Source organism: Prinia subflava, chromosome 19 (genome assembly GCF_021018805.1).
Source record: "Prinia subflava isolate CZ2003 ecotype Zambia chromosome 19, Cam_Psub_1.2, whole genome shotgun sequence".
Lineage (NCBI taxonomy): Eukaryota > Metazoa > Chordata > Aves > Passeriformes > Cisticolidae > Prinia > Prinia subflava.
Window position 1 is genome coordinate 9484921 of NC_086265.1, and position 25731 is coordinate 9510651.

At 55.3% G+C, this 25731-nt stretch overlaps 1 protein-coding gene across 4 annotated transcripts in view; it reads left to right on the forward strand.

Annotated features, from left to right (window-relative positions):
* Positions 1–22192, forward strand: part of RBM19 (RNA binding motif protein 19) — a 53190-nt gene extending 30998 nt beyond the window's left edge. For 2 of the 4 annotated variants that reach the window (XM_063415946.1, XM_063415949.1), the window contains exons 22-25: positions 3466–3571; positions 9063–9183; positions 15087–15213; positions 21804–22192. In XM_063415946.1, coding sequence (XP_063272016.1) covers positions 3466–3571; positions 9063–9183; positions 15087–15178 — 319 coding nt within the window. In that variant the 3' untranslated portion in view covers positions 15179–15213; positions 21804–22192. The remainder of the gene's footprint in view (positions 1–3465; positions 3572–9062; positions 9184–15086; positions 15214–21803) is intronic. The other 2 variants (XM_063415947.1, XM_063415948.1) reach the window with 2 other exon arrangements.
* The last annotated feature ends 3539 nt before the right edge of the window (positions 22193–25731 follow it).

The window sequence follows — 25731 nt, forward strand, 5'->3', positions numbered from 1 at the left end:
CATGACCGTCTCTGTCCTGCAGCCCTGTGTGTCGTGGCTCAGCCAGGGCCAGCACAGGCTTTTTCTGGTTTCCCAGCAAACCTGGATGGGCACAGAACAAAGGTTCTCATTTAGGAAACAGGAGCTGCAGTGTTTGTGGAGGCTGCCATCCCTCCCAGCCAAGAGCAGGAGAACATGCCAAGCCTGGGAGAGCGAGGCGAGGGCAGCTCTGCCAGCCTGGCAGGGACAGGGCAGCCCAGGCAGGGAGAGCCACGTGCTGCACACCTCTGCCCTCCCCTCCTGGTCCTGAATCCACGGGGATTTCAGAGAATAGCTGTTGGATGCTGTTTTTCATGGGTCTGTGGGAAGGGGGCAGGGAGGAGTTGGGGCAGCCGTGTGCATGGCAGGTCACAGGGCCTCTGCCATCCTGCTGCCTCTGCAGCAAAATTCATCACTTCTGGCCCCCCAAACCTTCCTGTATGAATTGTGAGCTGCTCCGTGGGGGTTTCACAAGAGATTTGGGATTGCTGCACACCTTGGCCACACTGAACTCCCATCCCAGTGTGGTGCCACCAGGAGCTGAGGGGGTGTCCTGCCAGGAGTCCAGCTCCAGGCCAGGCACAGGGGTCTGGTGGGCTCACCAGGAATGAGGTTCAGGTCTTGTGCAAAGTTAAACCAGGCTGGCTGCAAACCAGTCAATGTCTCCAGCCTTGGCTCCCACAACCACCACGTCCTTCAGCCCTGGTGCAGAGGCTCAGGAGCACTTGGAGAAGGCGTGGGTGAGTATAAATCCAGAATCCACTCTGGTTTCACACTCGCTGATGCTGGGAACTTCCTTTTAACCCATCCTGCTTGAGGAAAGGAGCCTGGCCTGGTGCTGTGCTGTGTGCTGGCAGCAGGATTGCTGATCTCTGCGCACTTTGAGAGGAGAGAGGCACCAGCACCCAGAGGAGCCCCCACCCTGGGCTGCCTCTGGGGGGGTTTTTGCTCCATCTGTGCCCATCAGAGCACAGGAAGGAGCTGACAGTGGCACCAGGTCTGCCTTGCTGTGACCCTCCACAGCCATCCCAGCCCCTGGCAGCACCTTTTCAAACAGCTCCATGAGATCTTACAGAAAAGCTGCCTCCTTCCCTCCCTTTCCATCGTGCTCTGGTGTCTCTTGGGTGATGTGCTCCTGTCTCCCATCCCCAGTGCCGTGCTTTGCCCGTGGCACACTCCACACACATCCTGGAGCCTGGATGCAGCTGCAGAGGGAGCAAAGGTACAGCACCTGCCTTCCCTCTGGCTCCCCTGCCCACGGAGCCTGGCACTGCGGGGGGAATTGGCTTCCCTCCTGCCTCTCTCTCCCCCCAGATCCAGGAGAAATAATTGGAAAGGAGAGGTGTGAGTCTGAGCCTGGCACTGGAGAGGAGAACATTAAAGGCCGGAGCCTGTGCTTCATTCGCAGCTCTGTGCTGGTAATTGCTGTGTTGTGCTTTCTAATTAGCGCCGCCGTGGGGGGGACGCTGCTCCCCTGCATGGCCCCGCTGGGGTCAGCCCTGTCCCCTCGGCTTCCCTCACCCCTCCACCTGTCCTCCATCCCTCTGGAAGCCCCTGCTGGCTCCCTCTGCCCGGGCAAAGCTCCTGGCCGGCCGTGCTTGCATCTGGATCAGCTCCGCTCCCTCCACAGCCTGGGCTGCTCTGAGCCGGGCAGGAGGGATGAGCCAGTCCCTCCCTGCTCTGCCCAGGCCAATGTGGCTCAGCACAGCTTCTCTGAGAGCCTGAATGCAGAACCCTCCTGCTCCTTGGGTACCTCCTGGCCCATCCTGGACACTGGATCTTGGTGTCAGAAGGCCACAGTGGTGTGTCAGTGCCCAGACTGAGCCTTGTCTCAGAGCAAACATTCTGCTCCTGCTCCTTCAGCAAACACTCTGCACCCCCAGGCAATGTCTGTGATATGGAGAGGGAGAGACTGGAGCGTGCCCATGGCTCCTACCTCCCCTATTCCCTTGGTACATGGACATCTCCATGGCTCAGGAGCTCTCTCCTTGCCTCTCCCTTCACCCAGTCACAGCATGTGAGGTGCCCCAGGGATCTCAGGAGTCCCTGTCACCCCCACCCCCTTGCAGGAGCACCTCTGGAAACCACAGGCTGTGAGCACTGCCAGCAGCTGAGGCTGCTCCCTCTGCTGTGCTGGGGTTTTGTTTGTTTGTTTGCGTAGCTCCAGCTCGGAGGGGGCAGGAGGGAGAGAGGGAGGGAAAGCACCGAGCGGGAGACGTGCGGATTCATTTTGAAGCTTCATAATGGTGCATTTACACACCACGTTGCCTAAGGAAATTGGGTGGATGAATGCCTGGTCATGCTGCCAGTGCAGCAGGTTAACTCCCAGGATTTAGCTTATATCATTTCACGAGAGCTTTTATGGCCTTTACTGTGTTTATTCCCAGGTGCTCTTTGGCACTGCTGTATCCCAGGCTCCTTTTGTGTATGCACGCCTGTGTGGAGATTTTCAAATAAAATAACACATCTCTTCAGACCTGGGCCACATTAAATATTTATTGCCTGCAGTTTGTGCATATGTGTTTGATAAATGGGTGCGAGGGGAGGGGAGGAGAAGGGGAAGCAGGAGCTTGGCAGCAGGGAAAGCGCCGGCTTTGTCCTGGAATTTCTCCAGAGGATGGCACTGGAGAGGGGTGTCTGGCTCGTGCTGCCTTTGGGACTGTTTTTAGGGTTTTTGGACAAAGTGGGATGGCTGCATGCTTTGGTGCTGAAGCCACAAGTCCCTCTCTGGGACAGAAGCCCCCTTATCTCCCTGTTCTTGGCTTTCCACTGACACTGCAAAACTTGTCTGAAATGCTGTTGGATATGGAGGTTGTTGTGGTCTGCTGGATTCGCCTGTTTGCCTTTCTGCATCCAGAAAGCTTAGATAAAACCAGTTTATTCCAGCACAGAAGCTGCAGGATGGGGGAGGCTGAAGGGTTAGAGCGAGGAAATCCAATCATCAAAAATGCCCAGGATCCCTGGAGTTGCAGGGATGACACCTCTGAGGATGGAAGTGCTATTCTGGAAACAGAATAATTCCCTGTGGGACCATGCTCTGTCTCCTGCCTGTATCCTGTGCACTCCAGCCCCTCTTTAAAGGTGCAAATAAATCTGTTTTGGTGGGATTTGGAGCAGCCCTGGTCACCTGGAGATGCTTTGCCCACCCTGAGCAGGGCATGGCATTCTGGCTGGATCTCCTGAGGTAAGGAGGAGCAAAGCAGTTACATTAAAGAAGTTTTTTGTATAGTTAAGTTTTATATCCAGAATGATCCTTGAAATCCAGGCTGAGTTTTTAGCTGGTTGTATTTGCTTTGGAAAAGCAGGGAAGCAGAGGGGCTGCAGAGGCTCACCTGATGTGAGTGACCCACCCAGTGTGGGTGTGCAGCTGGCACTGCCAAGGTCGGTGGCAAAGGGGTGACTCTTCCCTTCATCTCATTCTGTCCCTGCTTCTCCTTGGATCCACAGCACCTTTGGAGAGCTCAAGACCGTCCGGCTGCCCAAGAAAATGGCAGGAACAGGATCCCACCGGGGCTTTGGCTTCGTGGATTTCGTCACCAAGCAGGATGCCAAGGTGAGCTGTGCTCCCCCCTCCCTCCTGGCACTGCCCCACTGAGGCTCAGCCCAGGCTTGGGGCAGGCTGGTGGCATTCCCCAGGAAAGCTGCACTCAGGCTGAAACCCCCACGTGGGCAGCAGCAAAACCCACAGCCAAAACCCTAATGGGGATAATTTTGGTGCAACTGATAAAATAAGTGCAAATTCTTGTGATACAGAAGGACAGGAGCTGATTTTTCAGGTTTGTCAGCAGCAAGGTGAGACAGGATGGCTTTGACCCAACATTAACACATCAGGAAACCTCTGCACATGCCCCACCCCCACCACCGCCTTGATTTTAGGGGAGTTTGGGATATTGTGGCTGTTTCCTCATTTGTAACCTGTGCAAGGCTTGTGTTCACCAGTTCTCCTGTGTGTTTTGAGAGCCCCCTGTGAGCAGCCTTACCTGCTGCTTTCCCAGTGCCACAGGATCAGCAGTTATGAATTGGCCTAGTTCATTTATTTCTTTGAAAGCTTTCCTATACCTTTAAGTTCCGTGCTTTTAGCAGAAACAAGGGGATTGCAGCCTGTCTGATGGTATCCTGCTCTTATCCTTTGCCAGAGGTTCTGGAGCAGGGTGGATTTCATCCTGCTGCTGATTCCTGGTGGTTTGTGCAGGGTCTGGAAGGGAGTGGCTGGGAGACAACCCACGGGGTGTCTTTGCTGGAGGGAAGGGACCACATGAGCCCCCAGAACTCCAGATTTTCCAGACTGTGAGCAGAGATGAAGGAGAGAGGAGGGGGGAGCCAGCCAGAGCCTGTGTTTATGTTTTTAGACAGCATTCATTGATCCAGGATCACAAGGGACTATTAGATCATCCCTTCCAGCCTGACCTCCTGTATAACACAGTACATGGAGTTTCTTTGTTAGTCCTGTATTGATCCTAACTCAAACTTCCCTCTGCTCAGCTCCCGTCCTCCCCTTGGGGGCCAGCTGGGGGTGCAGGGATCCCCCCAGGAGCCTGGTTCCTCTCCCTGCACCTTGAGCTGTGCCTGTGGCTCTGCTCAAAGCAGCTTTGCCTTCACCTCAGCTTCACTCCACACTCATTCAGGCTTTGTTCCTGAGGTTTGAATTGATCTTTTCCCGAGGAAACTTCAGGCTTTGGGTGGAAAGGTGCAGAGAGGGGCCAGACTGGTCCTTTACTGCTGCTCACTTTGGGGGGGGTGTGAGGCAGCACCTGCTTTTCTGCTGCTCTCTGGGGGAAACAGGCACAGGTTCAGTGTTTGCCTCCCATCCCTTTCCATCCCCTCAGGGACTGATTCCAGCTGCACTGGACAAATGGGAATCTCAGTGACAGGCAGCCCATCTATGGTGATGGGAGTGAGGCAGGCAGGGCCCTGCCCACGGCACTGCTCCCAAATGGATGGAGGGGAGCACACAGGGAGAGAGCTGCCCTGTGGAAGAGCTCTCAGCGGGGTTTTCTTCTTTCCCAGCAAAGCAGCTCTTCTTCCTTCTTCATATTTTTTTTCCACCCTCGTCTCTTTGAGGGATTTAATTGTCTCACAAGTGGCACATCAAGTACACTCCATTGGCCGTCTGGAAAAGGATGCACGGTGTATTGATGAATAGGATCCTGAATATTGTAAACACGCTCATAATTGGCTTAGAGTTTATTGCTGAGTGAAATGAGAGAGGAGGGGAGTGGGCCTGGAGACCTCTGAGCTGAATAGCTCTGACTGTCAGTGACGCTTTTTGCTCAGAGTGGTAATCTGGAAATTGCTTATAAGCATCTTATAAAACATGATGGGTTTGTAATAGAATAGTTAGGCTGCCTTTGTTGGGCATTTAAAGCCTGTGACCTCCCGTGTTTGTCTTTTTCTCTGAACAACCACGGCTGCTGTGGGAGCGCACATGGAGATTTTCCACAGCCAGCACGACTGTGGGGGCTCCTCCTCCCAGCTCCCCGAGGCTGCGCCTGCAGATCTGCCCCAGCAGGCTGGGCTGGCTCTCCTCAGCCTCCCCTGGAACTCCGATGCACCGGCAAGACCAAATTAACTCCGCTTAAGGAAGCACTAACCGTTCCCTGACGCTCCCTGCGCAGGATCGTTGCGGAATTGTTTTTATTTTTGAACTATTAACTGGGAAGCCGAGTTCCCACTTTTCTCCCCTGTTGATATAAAAATACATCTGGTCTCCAAATAGAAATTGCCCATTTGGGAGAGACAGCCAACGCTTTCAAAATGCACACGCACGGAAGGAAAAATCCTTGTGTGCAGCTGGCATCGCACAGAGCGTCCTCAGCTGGGACCGGCTCTTGCGAGGGAGGGATATTTATCAATCTCCTAATGTTGTTGACCCTTTGTCCCTCTAATGATTCCAGCCTGGAGGCTCTTTGGCTTGAGTATTTAATAGGGCAAGGGGGAATGTGGAGGCAGAGCAGCACTGTCCTCCAAATGAGTGCAGCAGTCAGGGCTGGCGCTGTCACACCCAGGGGTGACAGACGCCGCGGTCCGGTCTCCGCTCCCCGCCCTCCCAGCACAGCAGGCTCTGCTCCAGAGCCTCATCCCAGCAGCCTGGCCTTCCTGGGGGTTTATCAGCCACCTCTTCACTTGGAAATTCACTTTCTGAATCCCACAGACGTTTTTAAGCTGCTCTTCCAGCCTCTCCCTTTCCTCTCCCCGCTTCTTTCCACCATGCTGAGCCGTAATGTTAAGCGTGAACCAAACTTTACAAAAAGTGCTCAGAAATGGCATTTTTAAGCATGTTCACATTCTGTTCTCGAGGAGGAGAAGCCCACAGTGTTGTCATGCAACACTAAAGCATCTGGAAAGCAAATGAGGCCTGGGAGAATGTTTGCCAGGATCTTCAGGCTTCGGGATGGCCTGGCAGAGGGTGGGTTACCCTTTATCAGAACTGGGGTTGGGCATTTCAAAAAGAGCTTTTTGTGGCAAAGGCTCTCCCTAAAGGTGTAGGAAGATATGAAGCCCTGGAAATGAGAGGGCTTTTGTGGTGAATCTCTCTTGAATGAGCAGACCCCACACCTCCCTTTAGCCCTTGTTTGGATACAACTCCACAAACCTCTGGCCCTTCTTTGTTCCTCCAAAGAGGTGTCCTGGGAAGGCAGATGCTCACACAGAGGAGCTGCACCGCAAAAATAGCTCCTGCTTTCTGTGAAAGCCAGCCTGCTTCTCCTCATTTCATACTTGTCACCTAATTAAAATATCTTTTTTCCCTACCTATCTTTTCATTTGGAATAGCGGCAGTGGCAGATTTCGTCCTCTCCCTGGAAGATTTCCAGCAGTGTGGATGTATGGGGATGGCATTTCTCCCCTTCATCCCTTTGTCTTTTAAATCATCAGCACTTTCTCCTTTTTTTTCTCTCCTGAAAAAGTCTTAATTCCTCTCATAGCAGTGAACAGCTAAATTTTGTCTGAGCTCGTTTCCAAAGAAGTGACGTGCATGTGTTTGTCACCTGAAATGTGCAGCTTCCCTTCTGCATTCCCAGCTCCTGGGGCCCATCTGGAGCACAGGGAGCAGAGATCCCAGTACAGGCTGGAGCTTTTCCCTCATCGTGGGTGCAAACCACCTCATTTTGGGATGTGTTTGGCCAGGAAGGGTCAATGGCACCAGGCTGCTGGCAGATGTGTCTCTCCCAGGGGGTTTCTTGCACATGACACAACCTGATGGCAGCATCTGCCTTCCCTGTTGCTCCATGACCTTTCCCAGGGCTGCCAGCAAAATCAGAGGATGGCAATCCCATGGGGAGGAGGAGGAGGTAGCAGGGAAGAGCCTCAGAGGACCAAAGCCCACCCCAAATGCCACGTTCATCATGGTCTGCCCTCCTCCATGACCTGTGGAGCAGGGGATGGGCTGTGTGCTGTCACCCAACCTTCCTCCTGCTTGTGCTGTGGGAAGGAGAAATCCAAAAATAGGGATTAACAAAGGAAATGCAGTGTGAAGAGCCGTGGGTTGTGTGCCAGGCTTTGGAAAAGGCTCCTCGTGCCAACACAAACAGCCCTCACAACTCCCTCCCGCCGCCTCCCCCCAAGTGTTTGTTTAAGCCAACACATTGCTCTGCTAATTGGGAGATAGGCCTTGAAAACACAGCAGCAGCAAATAAAAACAGCTGGAGCTTGCAGCTCTTCCAGGAGGAATGTGCCCCTGGAAAAGGGGGCACTGTGCCCTGCCGGGATCCCCTGGGGAGCTGGGGGTGCTGGGATGGTGGGAATTTCACCCGTGCCATGGAGCAGGAGGACCTGGGGCTCCTCCTCACTGTTTTATAGCACAGGAGGGAAAGGACTGAGGAAAACTCAGGTTACTGGGTGCTGGTTACTGAAAATTGGGATTTTTATGAGTTTCATAACCCAGCAGCTCAGGGAGGGTCCCGAGGAGCAGCTGTGGGCAGCACAGCAGGACAAGCCCCTCTGCCCAGAGGTGTGGCATTTGGGGACAGCTGCAGTGCTTCAAAGCTGCTTTTAGCTCAGAGGAGAGACGTGGGTTTCTACAGGACACCTTGGGAGCTGGTTTGGGGGCCTCCAGGTGGGAGCTCAGGTCCCTGCTGGACAGCAGGGTGTGTGTCTGATCCCAGAGTTGCCATTTTTGTCCCAGGGATATGAGTTTGCAGAGCTCAAAACTTGAGCTAGTCCCAGCCTTAGCTGGGGCTTTATAAAAAAGAATTTGGGGCATTTCTCTCCACTCCATGCTCAGCCTTTACTGTGAAGCACTTTGTGGGCCCAAAGGGATAAAAATATTTTCCCAGTGTGTTTGTGTATTTGCATTGTGGGCCAAATACTGCTCAGTCCTGAATTTCCTTGAAGTTCTGTAGGAAATAAAGACAAAATCAAACTTCCCTGGACTGGGTCAGTGTTTTCTGGGTGTCTCTATGGACAGAGAAAGCCATCTGAGCTTTGGGCTGGCTGGCACGTTTATATTCAACATCACCAAGAGGTGACAGCTCTATGGGTGTTACTAAACAGGATCTAACACCAGGAAACCTCTGGGTTTCTGCAGCAGAGCCAACCACAGGCAGGAAGAGCAGAGGACTTCTGGGCTGGCTTCTGCTCTGCCACAACAGCCAAGTCACCAAATGTTAGGCACGGGGAAAGGCAGTTTTCCAACTTGCTTCCAGAGCAGAGAGGAACTTCTGTCACAGCTGAGCTGTGCTCTCCTGTGCCCCAGCAGGGAACAGGGTGCCAGGGAGCCACGAGTCCCACCCAGTGCTCACCCAAAGCTCCAGGGGCTGCAGCATTCCCAGCTCAGGGTGGTCCTGTGCTGTGCTGGCCTCCAGCCCCCCTGAGCAGCAGCCAGCAGCAGTGGTGATGGGAGTTTGCCCTGCTGCAAGTACAGGGAAGATAAATGACCGAGTCAGAGCCTCTGATGGAGATGGATCCTGCCCCCTCAGAGCACAGCACTCCGAGTACGATGTTCCCTTTCTGCTGCAGGGCAGAGGGAGGGACATCTTTGCCTTCCCTCCTGTGAACCTGTTCCTATTTCCTCCTTTAATTTCTTTTCCTCTCTTTTAATTCCGCAGAAAGCCTTCAATGCCCTGTGCCACAGCACTCACCTGTACGGCCGCAGGCTGGTGCTGGAGTGGGCAGACACGGAGGAGACGCTGGAGGGCCTGCGCCGCAGAACGGCCCAGCACTTCCACGGTGAGCCTGGCAGGGACACCTGGCAGGGACACCTGGCAGGGACATCCTGCAGCCTGGGCATGCACGGAGGGCAGGCAGCAGCCACCCGGGCCAGGGCTTTGTGTGACAGCTCTGCCTGGGGGGCGGTAACACTGCACATCCAGCTCTGGGCCCTCAGTGTAGGATGGACACTGAGTGCTGTGTCCAGTGTGTCCCCTCAGTTCAGGAAGGACACTGAGTGCTGTGTCCAGCTCTGTCCCCTCAGTTTAGGAAGGACATTGAGTGCTGTGTCCAGCTCTGGCCCCTCAGTTTAGGAAGGACACTGAGTGCTGTGTCCAGTTGTGTCCCCTCAGTTCAGGAAGGACACTGAGTGCTGTGTCCAGCTCTGTCCCCTCAGTTTAGGAAGGACATTGAGTGCTGTGTCCCCTCAGTTTAGGAAGGACATGCAGACACTTGAGCACATCCAGAGTAGACAACGAGGCTGGTGAGGGGCTTGGAGCACAAACCCTGTGAGGGAGCTGGGGGTGTTTATCCTGGAGAAAAGGAGACTCAGGGGTGACCTTACCATTCTCTACAACCTCCTGAAAGGTGGCTGTGTCAGGTGGGGTTGGTCTCTCTCTCCAGACAGCACTGACACAACGACAGGACACAGCCTCAAGCTGTGTCAAGGGAAATACAGTTTGGATATTAGGAAGTTTTTCACAGAGAGAGTGCTAAAGTACTGGAATGGTCTGCCCGGGGAGAGGGTGGAGTCACCATCCCTGGATGTGTTTAAAGAAAGACTGGATGTGGCACTCGGTGCCATGGTTTAGTTGAGGTGTTAGGGCTGGGTTGGACTCGATGATCTTGAAGGTCTCTCCCAACCCAGTGATTCTGTGATTCTGTGATTCTGTGTGCCAGCCGTGCCCGGGCTCCATGGTGCCACCTGCCTGGCACAGCGCCTTTGCTGCCTCCCCTGGGTGCTGCCAGGCTGGGGACAGGCTCTGTGCACGTGGGTTTAAAAGGGAAAGCCGTGTGCTGATGGGCTGGGATGCAGAAGGGGCTGCATGGCTCAGGCTGCTGGGAGTGACAGCTCCACAGATGACAGCACTGCAGGCTGCTATTGACAGCCATCGACAGGCACAAATGCATTGCTTGGCAAATATTTATGTAGGCAGGGCTCCCCTGGGCTGCAGGGCTAAGCTGGAGATCAATGCTCCTCCTCCTGCGTGCCCTCCCAGCCTCCCCTCTCCATCACCACTTGCCCGTGGCCTGGGGGTTTGGCAGCAGCTGTGGGGCTGCACATCCCCGGTGAGGGAGGAGCAGCACATCTGGGTTATTCAGTGATCCCAGCTGATCCTCATGTTCCTGAAACCCTGCAGGGCTGGTTCCTGCAGCCTGGGGAAGCTGCACTTTGGTGGTGGCAGGGCTGAGGGTGGCTGTGCCCACCCAGAGTCCAGCACTGCAGTGGGGACACGTGCCTGCTCACGGTGAAGCTCAGCCCGGGCGGAGAGAGCAGCAGGGGAGATGTTTCCAGCTCCCAGTTTCATCTTCAGGATCTCCTTCCCCCTTTCCACTCTGCTCAGTGTAGGGGGAAATAAACAGTCTTGGCTTTAGGGTCCTTGCAGACTCTCAGCAGACGTGGCTGTGAGCTCTGCCACCTCCCCCAAGCTCCACTTACTCCTGATTTTTGCCTGCCTTTGCTCCAGACCCCTCCTCTGGGCTCTTCCTCACGAGCTGGGGCCGTGGGGAGGGCAGCAGGAGGAGCATTTTCACATCCAGCAGGAATGCAGCCTTGGAGCTGAAGTGGCTGCGGGGTCTCAGCTGAGAAACAGGAGCAAGGCTACCACTCCCTGTCTTTGGGGATGGGAAACGGGATGGAAACACAATCCCTGCTGTCTCCAGCCTGTCTCAGGAACATCCAGTGACTCCAGCCCTGGCAAAACTGCCAGTGGCAATGCTGAGGCAGAGCAGGGTGTGCCAGGGGGAATCTGTGCCAGGAAAGCCAGGCTGGGGCACCCCTGTGGGCATGGATCTGGCTGGTGCCTGGGAGCAGCTCTCAGCCTCTCCGTGCCAGGCTGGCAGGCTGCAGGAAGGGATTTTATTCCCTTGGGAAGTGCCTGCTCCTGATTTCAAGGCACCACGGGGTGCGCAGTGACTCCGAGGTGAGGCAGGAGCTGCACCCTGTCCCTTCTGTGGGTGTGCAGAGGGTGGCAGTGATAAAGAGGGGGGAAAAGGCTGCCACCACTGTGCCTGCAGCCCCCTGGAAGGGGGATGCTCCCTCAGCTTTACTCCCTGGCATGGATTGAGGCTGCTTTTCCCACCTGGAGCAGGGATGGAGAGGCACAGGAGCAGCTCAGCCATCCCTGTGCTGTTTATGAAGGTCCCATGAGTTCTCCTCTCCCAGCACAGCGTGGGTGAAGCGTGAGGGGTTTTTCCACAGCTTTGCAGCCTGCAGTGGCCAGGTCCCCATCCTGAGCTGGGATTGAGAAAGAAAAAATAATTTCAGGTCTTCAAGCCTCAGGAAACAATCAAGACCGAGGTCTGTGGTGTCCCCAGCTCTAATGTCAGACCCATCATCTTTGTCTTAGTATTTCAAAGTTCTGACCTGGGCTGTGACAGACGTGTCCTACCACTGACTGCTCTCTGCTACAATTACACACCTTATTTCTAGAGACCATTTAGAGAGATTGGGCTCCCAGTTCCAGGTCTCTGCTGTTATTTGTGAAGGAGAGGTCTGGTCTCCCAAATCTTTTCTCCATGCAGGCGTTTGTCATGGCAATCAAGCCACTTCTGAGCCATCTTTTCAATAGGTCTAATAGATGCAATAAAATGGAATAGGCTTCCTTCCCATTTCATGTAGTTTTCAGGTCATTCTTTATGGCTTGTTCTGAGGCTTTGTAATGTTCCAGCAGAAAGTGAGGAGCCCAGGAGTGGTCACTGACTGCCACGGGTGGTTTCAGTAATTCTGTAGGAGTGAAGCCAGAGCCCAGCCCCAAGGCCTGGGACCTCAGCCCTGCACCCCAGGCTGGCTCCCTGCACAGTCTGGGAGAGCTTTAAGGCTTTTTGCTCATTTCTGAGAGTTTCTGCTCTTCATCCTGGGGCAGCAGGCTCTGACATTAGGAGGAAAAAAAGAGATACTTTGAGTTTTATTTGCTTTTAATGTGGGGGAGTTACTGCTGCAAGGTGGCCGGAGAGCCCGAGGGCTTGGCCAGGGACAGGCAAGGCTTTGAGGCTGCTGTGGATAAATTCAGTGGGAAGGAGAAGCCAGGGAAAGCTTGGCCAACAGTTATCCCTGGAACCTCTAGTGCAGCCAATACTTGGAGCAGGGTTGTGACAAATGCCACAGCAGGGACAGGGACAGGTGACAAACCCTGCCAGCAGCATCTCTGTCCCGGCTTGGGCAGGGGGATCCTCCCTTTGGAGAACAAGGATGCTTTGGACACCAGCAGGGTGGCTGTTCTGGCTCTGGGCCCCCGCAGCTGAGTTTGCCAGCCCTGGGGCACAGGGCAGCCGCGGGTCCGTGCCCTGTGCAGGAGCAGCGCTCCAGGCTCAGCCCTGCCCTTCTCCTGCATCCCCAGACCCACAGCCGCACCCCCTGTCCCCTCCAGCCCCATCCTGCAGGCACGGCGAGCTGCGGCAGCGCTGCCCATCCCCTCGGCGTGCTCTGGCTCTCCCGGGAGCCCGGGGCCGTGCGGGGAAGGCGCTGGCTCCCAATCGCACTAAATGCCAATTACCGCGGCTCCGTGCGCTCCGCAGCCCGCGCTGCGCCCGCCCCGCCGCTCTCCCGCCAGGCCGGGCCGGGGCGCCAGCTGTGCCGGGCCGCTTCTGCTGCTCCTAACCATCGATCAAAGAATTAAATTGACAGATGGGGAATTTCGCCACGCCGGGAGGGGAAGGAATGGCTTGTGCGTGGGGGATGATAGGGAGGATGGGGAGGGTGAATGAAAGGAGGGAGATGAGTGAGGAGGGGGTTCAGCTGTGGGGGGGTAAAGCAGCCGAGCCCCGCTGTGGCTCAGCCCTGGTTATTTACAGTTGTCGCTGGAAGCAGGGGGTTGCCAGGGAAGGCACGGTCCTGATCCTCCCGGCAGAGTGGGAAGGTCTTCATCACCTTTCCCAGTTTGCTCCTGCCTCCACCACCTCTCCCAGATCGCTCCTCCTCTGGCCGCAGACCCGCGGGTTTCCTCTTCTCTCACCTCCCAACCGCTGGGCTCCCTTTTTTCTCCTTTGTCCTTTCCTATTTCTTTTTTTCTTTTTTTTTTTAATTTTTTTTTTCCAAGAGCATCTGTAACTAATGCAAACACATGCCGGAGCCGGAGAGTAAAACCCTGCAGGATTAGCGTGGCATCCGCAACCCTGCCACGTTCTAATCCCGTGGTAATCCCCCTCCCGGCCCACCCCCGCCGGCTTTGCCCATTGTTTAAAGGAAGCAAATGGGATCGTTAGCGGGCAAACCTTAACCAGCTTGGAGCAGCAGAACGGAAGGAAGTCGAAGCAATTCGCTTCCCCACCCTCCGGGGTTTTTATCTTCCCCTCGTTAGACAAGAGGGGGATGCTCCTGGTGCATCTGGGGGATGCGGTGGGGGGAATTTCCCTGCCAGGGCCCAGGTCCTGCTCTGCCGAGGGATGCTCCCCGTGCACCCAGAGTCCCATATCCAGCTTTTCCTCTGCTGTGCAGCCTCAGCCATGGGACCTCCATGAGGGTCTGCTTGTCTGTACCTGGCAGGTACAGAACACGCTCCCCACAGTGGATTTGAGATTGAGACCACATCTAATACCATTCCAAAGCAGGAGAGCTGGTGCAGAGGGAAGGAGAGGGAGAACTGCTGAGCTGGCACCTTCCTCCGGGGTGGGTTATCCCTTGTGCCTGTGGGTGACTGAACTGGGAAGAGCTGCAGGAGGGTCTTGGGGTGGCACCTCAGCTCTCCTGAGCTCGGTGGGGTGGGTGCTGGGAGGGCAGCGGGGTCCAGCAGCACCCTCGTCCCCCTCCCGTCCCCACAGCCCCCAGGGAGAAGGGAGGCAAGTTCTGGCTCTCTGACAAGGAATTAATTGAAAAATAAAATCATTAGATGGGAACTCCAGAAATGCAAAATTGTTGGGAGTTGGGGGGAGGCGGAGGGGGGGGGATGTGAGCTTTTGTCAGGTTAATTTCTTCTGTATTGATGTTTTGTGACATTTACTTGTTGTTTATCTCCCGCAGCAGCTGTAATACTAAAAGAAAATGCACAGCTTGTTCCATTTATTTATTTTACACCTTTTCTTTAGTCCTATGGTATGTTTGTTTGTTTGAGAAACCCAGCGAGGCTTTTGATGTCTGAAAGCAGGATTTAAACAGCTGTTCTCCATGTGCTGTGAGGGAGCCAGGGGGGAGAGGGGGCTGTGCCACGGCTCTGCCAGGAGGCCACTGCCTGCCCAGCAGAAAGGAGGGGGTCAGCCTCACATCAGGGACCAGATGGCTTTGTCACCTCGGTGGGGCTGGGATGTTCCCTCGGCCCCCCTGGGCTCCCCCCTCCCCTGTATCCATCAGGAGGGATGTGTGCACGGTGCTGTGGGGCAGGAGGGGCACAGCAGGGACGTGGTGAGGGATGTGCACTGGGCTGTTGGTGGGGCTGTGTCCTGATGAACCCCTGGCTAGGCTTGCAGCCTCTTTTCCACGGGGAGATTGTGAATTCCACAGTGGGTTGGGGCAGCAGGAAGGGTTGGCAGCACCATCTCCTGTTTGGATGCTGTTTGCTCCCAGCCTGGGAGCTAAAGCACGGGTGGGAGGTACTGGAATCCCAGCTCCTGCCAGGACCTGGCTGGGGAGGAGGAGTAGATGACACTTGATGGCCTTCACCAGGAAGGGTATCCTGCTACCCCCAGCCCCCTCAGCCTGTCCCAGGTGTGAGTCCAGTTGTAATTTTTGCTTTTCTTCTTCCCCTTTGCTCCCACCTGGGTCTGGACAGACTCCCCGAAGAAGAAAAAGCGATCGGAGGTTTTGAATGAAATCATGGAGCACCTGGAAGAGGAGGACAATAACAAAGATGAGGACATCTGACAGCTGCCATCTGGGGACATCTGGGGTCTGGTGAGGTGGGGACTGGGGCAGTGGGGCCAGGGTGGGCACAGTTGGCCCTACAGGTCACAGAGACCTGGCTTGCTACTCCAGGGGAAGGAGAAGGTGGAATTCCAAAGGCTCAGCAGCCTCCAAGCAGGGATCCCACCTTTTCCCTCTCTCCTCTGTGACCCCACAGGCTCCTGGCTGTGCTCCCAGGGGTTAGAGCCCAGATTTGGGCTCGGTTTGGGCCCCATGTTGAAGTGAGTGCATGCCCTGGGTGTGTTCTGTGTGCTCCCCTGGCTGTTGGCCTCCCCACAGGGGAAGGCAGCAGAATTTCTGCTGCAGCAGGAATTGCTGTCAGGGTGTGAATTGTCCTTCCCTGTGGCTGGGGGAGAACAGATGGGCTGCCAAAAAATCAAAGTCCCTGTTTGGACACCAAGCTGCCACCATGTCACAGACGGTTTGGCAAAGGCCTTTTCCCTGCCAGCACCAAAAACTCCGTGGCTTCTCTCCCTCCAGAAGCACCACACCCCGAGGTCTGTGAGTCCTGGCTGCCATCACTCCTCCTTGGTGTGTCTTGGGGTAGCATCTCAAGGCTGGAAAATGTGGATGGCAGGAGGCAGCCAGGATGAAAAGGCCCCCTGAGGTCAAACCCTGCAGTCCTGTCAGCCCCTCTCATCTTTTTGAGGCCCCCGAGCTCACCCTGTGTGGGTCCAAGAGAGGTGAGATGGCTCATGGTGTCCTTTGTGTGTGTCTGTGGGCACAGTGGAACCCCTGAGTGTCTGACAGGAGCCCTGTTCACACCACCTGAGCTGGGTTAGCCCAGTGCTGCAGGGAGCGCCAGGGCTTTGGGGTAACATCTGTCCAGCTGTGATTTGGGGCCGTCTCCAGGTGTGTGTGCTGTGCACAGCTGGTCCAGCAGCAGCCCAGGGGTGGAGCTGGGCAGGGCTGGAGGGGCAGGACCCAGGGAGCTGCCTACAGCCCAGCCCTGTGCCTGCAGACGTGTCCTGCTCTTCTGCACAATTCCCAGCACAATTCCCAGGAACAGGGCCCAGCGCTGGGGCTGCAGTCCCAGGCTGAGCTCCGGCCCTGGTGTGACACCCCTCGCTGCTCCCCCAAACTCTGCTGCAGCCCCAGAGCCCTGCTGCTGCCACTGAGGGGCTTCCCAGACCTTGCAGCAGCCACTCCTGCCAGGACCTGGGAGTGCTGGCTCAGGGGACACTCCACAATTCAGGGACACCCTTTGGGATGTCTCAGGGCTGTGGTGTAAACCCCTCACCCTGTAGAGCACCAGCCGTGCAGCAGGTGGGGAAACTGAGGCACAGGTGGAAGCAGCACCGTCAGAGGGGGTGGCAGTGTCACCTGAAGTGGTGACAAGCTTTAGTCCCCTTTTTTTGCATGCCATTGCTGAGTGGCATTCCTGTCCCTGTTCCCCACTGCCTTCACGGGCACAGCTCTGCACCAGGGGGTCACTGCAGGGACACTTCAGCCTGGGGTGGGTTAAATTTCATTTCAGCAGGGATGTTTGACCCTCCTGGCTGTGCAGGGCCAGCACAGAGGGCAGAGAAGCAGGGCAGGGGCCCCTCCAGACACGGGCATCACCCACCACATGATTTCAGCAAAGCTCTGCAGCGTGGCAGGTCGGGCTTGGATTTTCCTGTGGGTTTTTTTTTTCTTGGGTTATTTTTTTTTCTTTTTTTTCCTTCTCTTTCCCTTCATTGTCTTTTGTGGCAGGGCAGGTTTCTTGCTGAGTGTCTCTGAGGTCTGCAGCGGCGACGAAAAGGATTAGCACAAGCAGAGCATGTAGGCTTTAGAGAACAGAGCAGAGTTTGGTTTCAACATCTAATTCAATTTGTTCTGCCGAGATTGAAATATGAAATGGTTGCCAGTCAAACGTTCAAAGGGGGAGGAGGGAGGAAGGAAGAGAGGGAGCCTTCTCAAATTTAAATTTTAATGAAAATTAATTTAACCCTTTGATATGTTTTAAAACATGTTATTTCCCAGGCTGGGAACAGGCTGGAAAACATTCATGAGGTTTTTTTTTTCTCTGTACCTTCAAACATAATGAAGATTTTCTTTTTCCCTTAATGATACTTATCTTGTGGAGCAGTTTGACACTGGTTAATTTTTCAGGCAATTTGGTATCAAGGAAATCTGTTTGATGTGAGTAGGGGGGGCTGTGTATGTGTACACAGATATATATGTGCCTGGACATTAATTATGGAAGTGCTGATCACAGCTCTGGAGAACAGTTGGAGTTAATTCCTGCTCCTCTTCTTTGTTACGTATTGAGAATCCCACACGTCGCACCCCTAAAATTACAGCAGGAATTTTCTAAAAACGAGCATAACCAGAATTAAAACGATCACTTAAGCAGGTCTGCAGAAACTCAGCACTCCCCACTGGCTGTTTTCTGTTTTCCCCCTGATCTGAAGCAATCCTAATGATAAAATAATGCAAACTCTCTCACCTGGCCACAGAGCTAAAGCAGGGAGCAGCCTCCCCCTGGTCCTTACCCTCAGCACTGCCCTGCAGTGCTCCTGTTTGCTTTGGGAGGGGGAATAGTTTCTATTCTGCTCTTCAGGAAGGTTTTGTCTGTACCAAACAATTGCACACTGATGGTTGTAGCTGGGCTGGGATGAGCTGCAGCCCTGTCCCCCTCATTTTGCTGGCTCTTGCCACCCCAGGGTCGGTGTCACCGTGTGTGCCTGTCACCCCTCGGCTGCCCCGTGCTCCCTGGGCAGAGCTGGGCACAGGGAGGCTGTGATGCTCATCTGGGTGTCCTTTTTGGGCTGTGATGCTCATCTGGGTGTCCTTTCTGGGGTGTGAGTAGAAGATGAGCAGCTCCAAGGCAGAGTCACCCATCAGCCCTGGCTGTGCAGTGGGAGCTGGGGTACAGCACCCCAGGGCTCTCTGGGCTGTGCTCAGCCTCTGCTTTCCCCACCAGAGAGCTCAGACGAGTGGTTTGCACTCAGTTCTGGCTCTGGGACACGCTGCAGGGCCCCTGGGGTGTTGAAGCCTTGGCCAGTGGGTTTCTGTCAGGTCCTGACAGCTTCATCCAGGGCGAGGCCCGGCGAGCTGGACAGGAGCAGGAGCTGCTGCAGCTGCTCCCCAGGCAGGCTCCAGATCCCCCTCCCCAGGGCCAGCTCTGCAATTGGATTAGGATATTATTCAAATGCAGCTTTTTTACTGAATGAGAGGGTTAAGGGGTTTTAATGTAGAAGCAGCTCTCCCTCATTGCTGCCTGTTGCCAGAGGCCTGTGTGGGCTTTTATCTCCTTACGGGGACAGCCAGGCCGGGCACAGAGGGAGCCTGTGGGCACTGCCAGCCCCTCTGCCGTGCCCTGGGAGTGCCCAAAGTGACCCATTCCCTTTGGGACACTCCTGACCACCACCGGTGTTTCCCTCTCTGTCCCACAGGAGCAGGCAGGAGAGCTGGCAGGGACAGGCAGGCAGCATCTCTGAGCTCTTTTCATCACCACTGCACTGCCCCTGCCTGAAATTCAGGAACTCCAGCTCTTCTCATCCCTTCAGTGCCCTCTTGCCTGGCCTTCCTCCCCAGTGTTCCCGTGGAATGGGGTTTGGGAAGCTCTTAAGGCCCAAGCAAGCACCATAAATGCTGTTCTCACCCTCTGCCAGGCTGCAGGAGGGTCTGGCATCCCCTGTGTGCTGCCTGCTGCTGTCCAGCCCAGCTGCTGACTCCTGCAGCTCTGCAGTCCCCAGGGGCAGGTTCAGGTTGGGCTTCAGGAGGAATTTGCAAGTGCAGATTGAGGGAGTTCACTTGGATGCTGGCTGGGAGATTTGGGGAGCTTCCCCTTAACCACAGAATCCCAGGAGAGGCCGAGGTGGAAGGGACCAAGGTTCCAACACATCTGGGCTTTACCCTGGGTCACAGCATGACCAGAGTTTGGCACCACATTCCAGCATCCACCAGCACCTTCCTGAGCAGGAAATACAGCGGGAGGAGGAGGAGGCAGCGTGCAGCTTCCCTGGCTGAGGCACTCTGCCTCCTGTTTTCCCTAAATATATGCACTGGAGAGGAAGAGAAATCGCATGGCCGGGCTTGAGATCTCAGCCCTCGCCAGCCATGAATAATAATCAGGCTCAGTAATTCACAGTAAATAGGGATCCAAATTGGCTAATCAGGGAGGCTCTCACCCCAAACCGGAGCTGGGAGGGGAGGCAGAGCACGAGGGGTGTGCAGGGTGTGACCTGCATCGGTGACAAACGGGAAGTGATGCCAGTACAGGAGCAGGGAGGTGGGAAGGATCCTGGAGAAGGGAGGGTCTCAGCTCCCCTGGGGGCTGCAGGGGCACAGTCCCTGCGTTCCACAGGCCATAATTAGTGCCATGTCATTAGGTTTGTGTCTCCGTTCCAGCCCCAGGACCGTGGTGGGCTGCTGGGGATGAGTGTGGACCAGGGGATGCAGAGCCAGCGTCACCATGTCCCCACATGTGACATCATCCCCAGCTCAGGGTTTAGCAAAGCTGCTGGGATGGAGTGGGAGGGCAGCAAGGGCTGTGGTGTGTGTCAAGAGAGGTGATCTGGGGGGAAAAACATCTCCTTCGTGTTCCCTCAGCTAAAATTTGGCGTTTTCTGGTTCATTTTCTCCTGCAAGAGCGATCGGGGCAGTGGTGGGAGCTGTGTTCAGGTGCAGTGGGGTGGGGCTGGGGGTCTTCATCTGCCAGCAGCAGGCTCTGGCAGGGAGGAAACGTCCCATGGACACCCCCTGTGAGCAGGGAATGGCTCCCAGAGCAGTGACAGGCAGAGTCCTTCCCTGCTGCTCCCCAACGCTCTTCCAGCAGCATCTGAAGGCACTGTTAGATCAAGTGAAGATAAAACCGTGGAAAAACCCCTCAGCCCAAACCTCCTGCAGACCCCAGCCCAGGATTTGGGCTCTTTAAATACATGGAGTAGGAGCTGAAAGCGCAGCTGATGAGGAGCTGGAGGAAGGCTGCCCCTGCAAGGTGTTTTGCAGCTGCTAAATGACTTTTGAACTTGGGGAGGAACCTCCAGCCACATTCCCAGTCCCCTCAGCTCCAGCACGGTGCCTGGAGAGCATCACACTGCTGCTTGCACCTTTTCCAGCTCTCCCAGTCCTGCAGGCCTGCAGCAACCACAGCAGCTCTGTCCATTCCCTCCTGCCCTTTCCCTTTCCCCACCTCTCCCCTCCCCACACCCACTGCTTTAAGAACACTCAGGAAATTCAGCACGCTGGGAAGGATGGAGCAAACAAAGCTCCTTTAGCTTCCTTTCCTCTGTGCCTTGGCTTCTGGAGTGGGAGGGGGTTTGGGATGTGCAGGGCTTTTCCTTGGGTGCTGCTCGATGCCTCAGCACCTCAGAGCTGCTGGCCAGAACCGCCCTGACAGCTCCAGTCGTCCCTCAGAGCCCAAAACTGGAGGTGGGGTTTAGCAGGGCTAACAAGGGCAGCTTTATAGGCTGTGAGTGAGGGAGAGAAAAGCAGGCTCCTGCCTCTCCCACATGTGGTGATCCCAAATCCTTTTGGAGGCCACCTGGTGCTGCTGGGGCTGAGAAATCCAGGGCTCTTCTGCTTCATCAGCTTAGAAACCAGACCACAAAAGGCAAAAACCTCTCCAGGAGAGATCTGGGGCTAGGCAGCCACCCCTCAGAGCCATCCTCTGCCCCCAAATCCTGGCAGCAAAGCCCAGGCTCAACCTCAGCCTCAGCAAGGCTGAGCCCACACTGGAGCTTTGCACCTGGCTGGGACAGGGATCCCTCCTGGTGTTTTGGGCAAAGCATTGATTTTTGCATCTTGTGGTCTGGTTTTAAGCTGCTGACATAGAAAACTTAAATTTCTTTTCTCCCACAGGCTCTGGGTGGGTGCAGAGGCATCAACCCGGGGGGGGTTACAGCCCATTCTGCCCCCAGCAGGATAAACAGGACAGGGGAAGCTGCAGAGCAGAGCAGGAGCTCCTCCCGCCAGAGAGCAGCGCTGAATAAACGAAATTTGGAAAGTTTCTGATTTTAACTAAAAAAATGAGAACAAGTCAGGCCGGTGTGGTTTCAGCTGGGGGTCTGCAGGCCCGGGTGGCAGCAGGAGGGGCCCACAGCAGGCAGCAGCCTTGGACTTCGTTAGGATTCAGCCCTTGGATCTCTCCTTTCCCTCTGATGGCTGAGTGTGATTGACACTTACAAATTACCCAGCCAAAAGTGTCGAGTCTTTGACCCCTGAGTAACATCTTTGGCAAGCCTGAGATTTGCCAGCATTTTGTCATCTAATTACTACAAATCCCTTGAAAATTCACTGGCTGGTGAATTTTTAATGCGGGACAATTTCAATGTGATGCATCGCCCAGATGGGCACGCGCGGGCTCCTTCCCTCTCCCCCCGCCGCCGCTTCCCTGCCCTTTCTTCTCCTGCTTCCCTCCTTGCTTTGCTCCCCTGCCTCCCCCCATCCCATTCCTTATCTCCCTCCTGCCTCTGTGCATCCGTATCCATGGAAGTGCCCTGGGGTCTCAGCCCCTCCTGGGCTCTCCAGCCCAGCTCGTGTCCCCCCAGCCCAGCTCCGTGTCCCCCCAGCCCCATGTCCCCCCAGCCCAGTGTTCCCTGGCTGTCTTGCTGAGGGAGTTGCTACATGGAATTAATTTTTTTCTCATCTTTCTCAGGTCTGTGGCTGATGGATGGAGCAGGAGAAGCCTCCATGAGCCAGCCCACTTGTTGCCAGCAGAGTCCACCCATCCTGTGAACCTGAGGGCTGATTTATGCCGTGTGTCCAGGTCCCGGAATTCCCAGCCTTTGGAACAGATTTTAAATTCAGAGAGGAAGGAAAGCCCTTGTCTGCTGGCAGCTCCTGAGCATCACTTCTTAAATCCAGGCAGGGAGTGATTCCCTTCATCTCAGCCCGACCTGAGGGGAGAGGAACCTGGAGCAATGGACACTTCCCTGCTGACCTGGGGACTCTGACAGAACCTGCCCCTAATGTCTGAACTAAACGATTCCTGTACATTAAAACCCACATTCTGTACATTAAAACCCGTGTTTTTAGTTTCCCAAACTGAGCCACGTCTGGGTTTTGTTTGGCTTTGTTTCTTCTCCACAGCCAGGTAGTTTTTTGGGGCCGATGGGGAGATAAGAGCATTTTAGGAGGGAGCCTGGGGTTTGCTGTGCTGGGCTTTGTGCCTGTGTCGTTCCCGTCCCCGCTCCCAGGCAGTCGCCTCCCGTCTCTCCCTTCCCAGCTTTCAAAGGGAAAGAGGCTTTGCTTTTCAACCAGGGTACTGCTTTACATATGTAGGCAGCTGATAAAGTATTTTCACTTCGCCCCTTTCCCCTCTGGGAATCGCTGTCTTACGGCAAAACTGTTTTGTCTGACAAGGGCTGCAACAGATTACACGTGTTGGCTGCAAACACGGGGCCTTTTTTTACCCCCTCCCCCCCTTTTTTTTTTCCTTAAAAAAAAAAAAAAGAAATCTTTATCTCTGCAGTGCCAGGAGGAGCTCTGCCTTTCACCTCAGCCCCCAGGAGCAGCCCCGTGCTGGGATCTGCTGGTGGCATCAGCCCCCCTGGGAGGTGCCTCTGGCCAGATTGGTTTTCTCACTGAGGTTAATTTGAGCCTGAATCCATGAAAATGCCACTGACTCCATTAGGGCTGAGCACTTCAGGGCTGGCTCAGGGTTTGGGGTGGGAGATCTTAGGAGCCCTGGGCATCCAAAAACGCTGCACCCTCAGCGTCCCCGGAGGTCAGGGGGCCTCAGAGCGATGCCCTGGTGTTGGGAGGGCCAGGCTCCAGTGCCACCCTGGCAGCCACAGCAGGAACCACACTGGATCCCCTCAGCAGCTCAGGGACACCCAGGACACCCCAACCCGTGGGCCAAGGGGTTCTCCCATCTCTAGCTGGATAAGTTTACAATTTGCTTTTCAAATCGTCTGTTCAGGCATTGAAAACCTCAAAACCCTCAGGTGGCGCCAGCAGCAGATGAGCAGAGCTGAGAAAGCCCTGCCCAGGTTGGTCCCCTGGCTCTGTCACCTGAGTGCCCCTTCCAAAAAATGTCCCTTGTCCTCTCAGCAGCACCAGCACCCGGAGGGAAGGGCTGGGAGAAGGAGGGATGAAGGGAACACCAGGATTCAGGGATGTTCCACTGCTCAGAAACTGCACACCAGGGCTGAGACGTGCCCAAATTTCAGAGGGAGAAAAATGAGGACACTGCAGTGCCTTGGAATGGGCACCAAGAACTGGGGGTGCCAGAGGGGACTTTGGGGGAGAGGAGCCCTGGGAGGGGGGCAGCTCATCACCAACTCATCACCAACTCATCACCAACTCATCACCAACTCATCCAGGCTGCTTTAAGGAGGAAACACAAACAGTTTAGTGATGGGTTTGAAGGATCAGGAGCTGGAGTCACCCCAGGGTGCCTGGCAGTACCCAGCAGTGCCAGCAGCTCCCCTGTGCCACGGCTGATGGACACCTGCCTGCTCCCTGGGGACCCAGCCCTGAGCAGGCTTTGGACACGTTCCTGAGCTCTGCCACCAGCCAGGGAGAAGCCTCCAGCACTGGACCCACCCAGCCTGAGGGCATTTCACTGACATTTCCATGGGACAAGGCCCCCCAGCAGCACAGTGTGGCCCTGGGCACCTTGTGCCAGGCACTTTCACACCCAAGGATATCCAGAAGTGATGTGAATCCGTGCCTGCCCTTTTCCAAATTTTCCCTTCTTTTTTCCCCCCCATTTTCACATCCTCACTGATGAAATCCCATCGAAGCAGTAGGTCTGTGCCCAGGGAACACTCTGCTCGCCCCGAGTTGTTTGTGGAGATAATTAACTGTGTGTTCTCGGCTGGAACCTGCCACGGCAGCGCCGAGCCCGGGCAGCCCGGGGGCTGTGCCTCCCCTGGGGATGGACTGGGAGAACACAGGGGGAGCCAGCTGAGAGTGACCCTCCCTGGGCTGCCCCTTCTCAGGCCAGGCCATTCCATTCTGGGGACATCCTGTGTGCCCTCCTCCAGCTCCTCCGTGCCCCACCCGAGCCAGGGATGGGCACTGCATCCTCCCCTGCCCCTGTGGCCGCAGCTCTACTCTGTCCTGTGGTCCTTTTCCCATCTTTTCCCACAGATTCCTCAGGCTCCCATGACTTCACCCCACCCCTGTTTCTTGCAGAGCCAGGCCTGAGCTGCTTCTGGCAGCGGGGGGCACACGGTGGGTCCGTGAACCCAGGGCACTGCCTGCACTATTAGCAATTCTTTAAAAAAAAAAAAATGTGGGGGTTAACTCCCTCAAAGTGTTCAAGAACTCTCAGTACCTTTAAAGGCAATACTTACCCTATTATCCAAAACAAAACTCTCTGCTTTCAATTACCTTTCATTAATTTTTTGGTCTTCTTGCTCTTTCCCTTTCCACCCCTTCTTGATCTTTCTTCTTCACAATGGCAATTTTTATCTTTTTTTTTTTATTAATTTAACATTTGGGTTGTGCACGATGTTGCCATTCTGTTGAGGAAACACCAAGCAGTCAGTGTTCCACAGCTGTGAAGTCACTGCTGACACAGACACAGAACTTCAGGCTGTTTAAATGGAGATTAAACTGTTAGGGGGTGACACTGGTGGCTCTGGACAGGGCCACCCACACCCCAGCACGTCCCCAGGGTCTCCCCAGGGCTGGAATCATCCCGGAGCCCCTGGCACTCCCTGAGCCCCCTGCTCCCGTCGTGCCTGGGTGAGGAAGGAGTCATTAGTGCCGCTTGCCCCAGCAGGCAGTGCCCAAATGTCAGGGAACAGCAAAGTTATTAAGAGCTGGTTTTACTCCCTGTTTGCTCCCCCTGTGTGTGAGGGGTGTGTGTGAGGAAATTTTGGGGGGGGTGAATCCAGCCCCAAAGCACTGGGAAAAGTCCCTTCCCCTGAGTGTGCTGCCCATCTGCTCCCTGCCTCAGTTTCCCTTCCACCACCTCTCTCAGGGCCCCACCACGTCCTGCGTGGGGAAATTCTCAGGGTTATGCGATGGGGGGCCAGATCCTGCCCCGGGGGGTGCCAGGTACCCCCAGCACCCCTGGTTCCCCCGGCTGGGGTGGGCTGGGTGTCTCAGCAGCCAGGGAAAGCCCTGTGCTCCCAGACAGAGCTGGAACCAGCCCAGCTGCAGTGAGCTGCCCTAGCCTGGGTGCCCATCCTCGTGCTCCCCACCCCAGAGCTGCGTGCCCGAGGCTGTGGGCAGGATTTTGGGGCACAGGTCCTGCAGCAGGACCGGGCTGCAGCCTGCTTCCCATCCCTGCACCGAGCAGGAGAGGGAGAGAGCGGGAGAAAGCGGGAGGGAAAGGACGTGTCAAATCAATCATATTTAAACAAAAGCCTCTTCGGCCCAAGGGCCCTTTTAAAAGCTGCTTATTTAATTAAAAGTCCCATTTTCCATATTTATGGCCCTTATTCAGTTAAATATTAACCGCCTGGGCCAGGGCTGGTTTGTTCTTTGGGAAGAGGCAGAGTTGGGAGGTTCATTAGGGGTTTATCAGGCAGATGGATGGATGGAGGGATGGAGGGCTGTGGGACAGCTCATGTGGGCTCCTGGCAGTGCCTGGGGACTGTGGGGATGACAGCACCACTGCCCTGTCA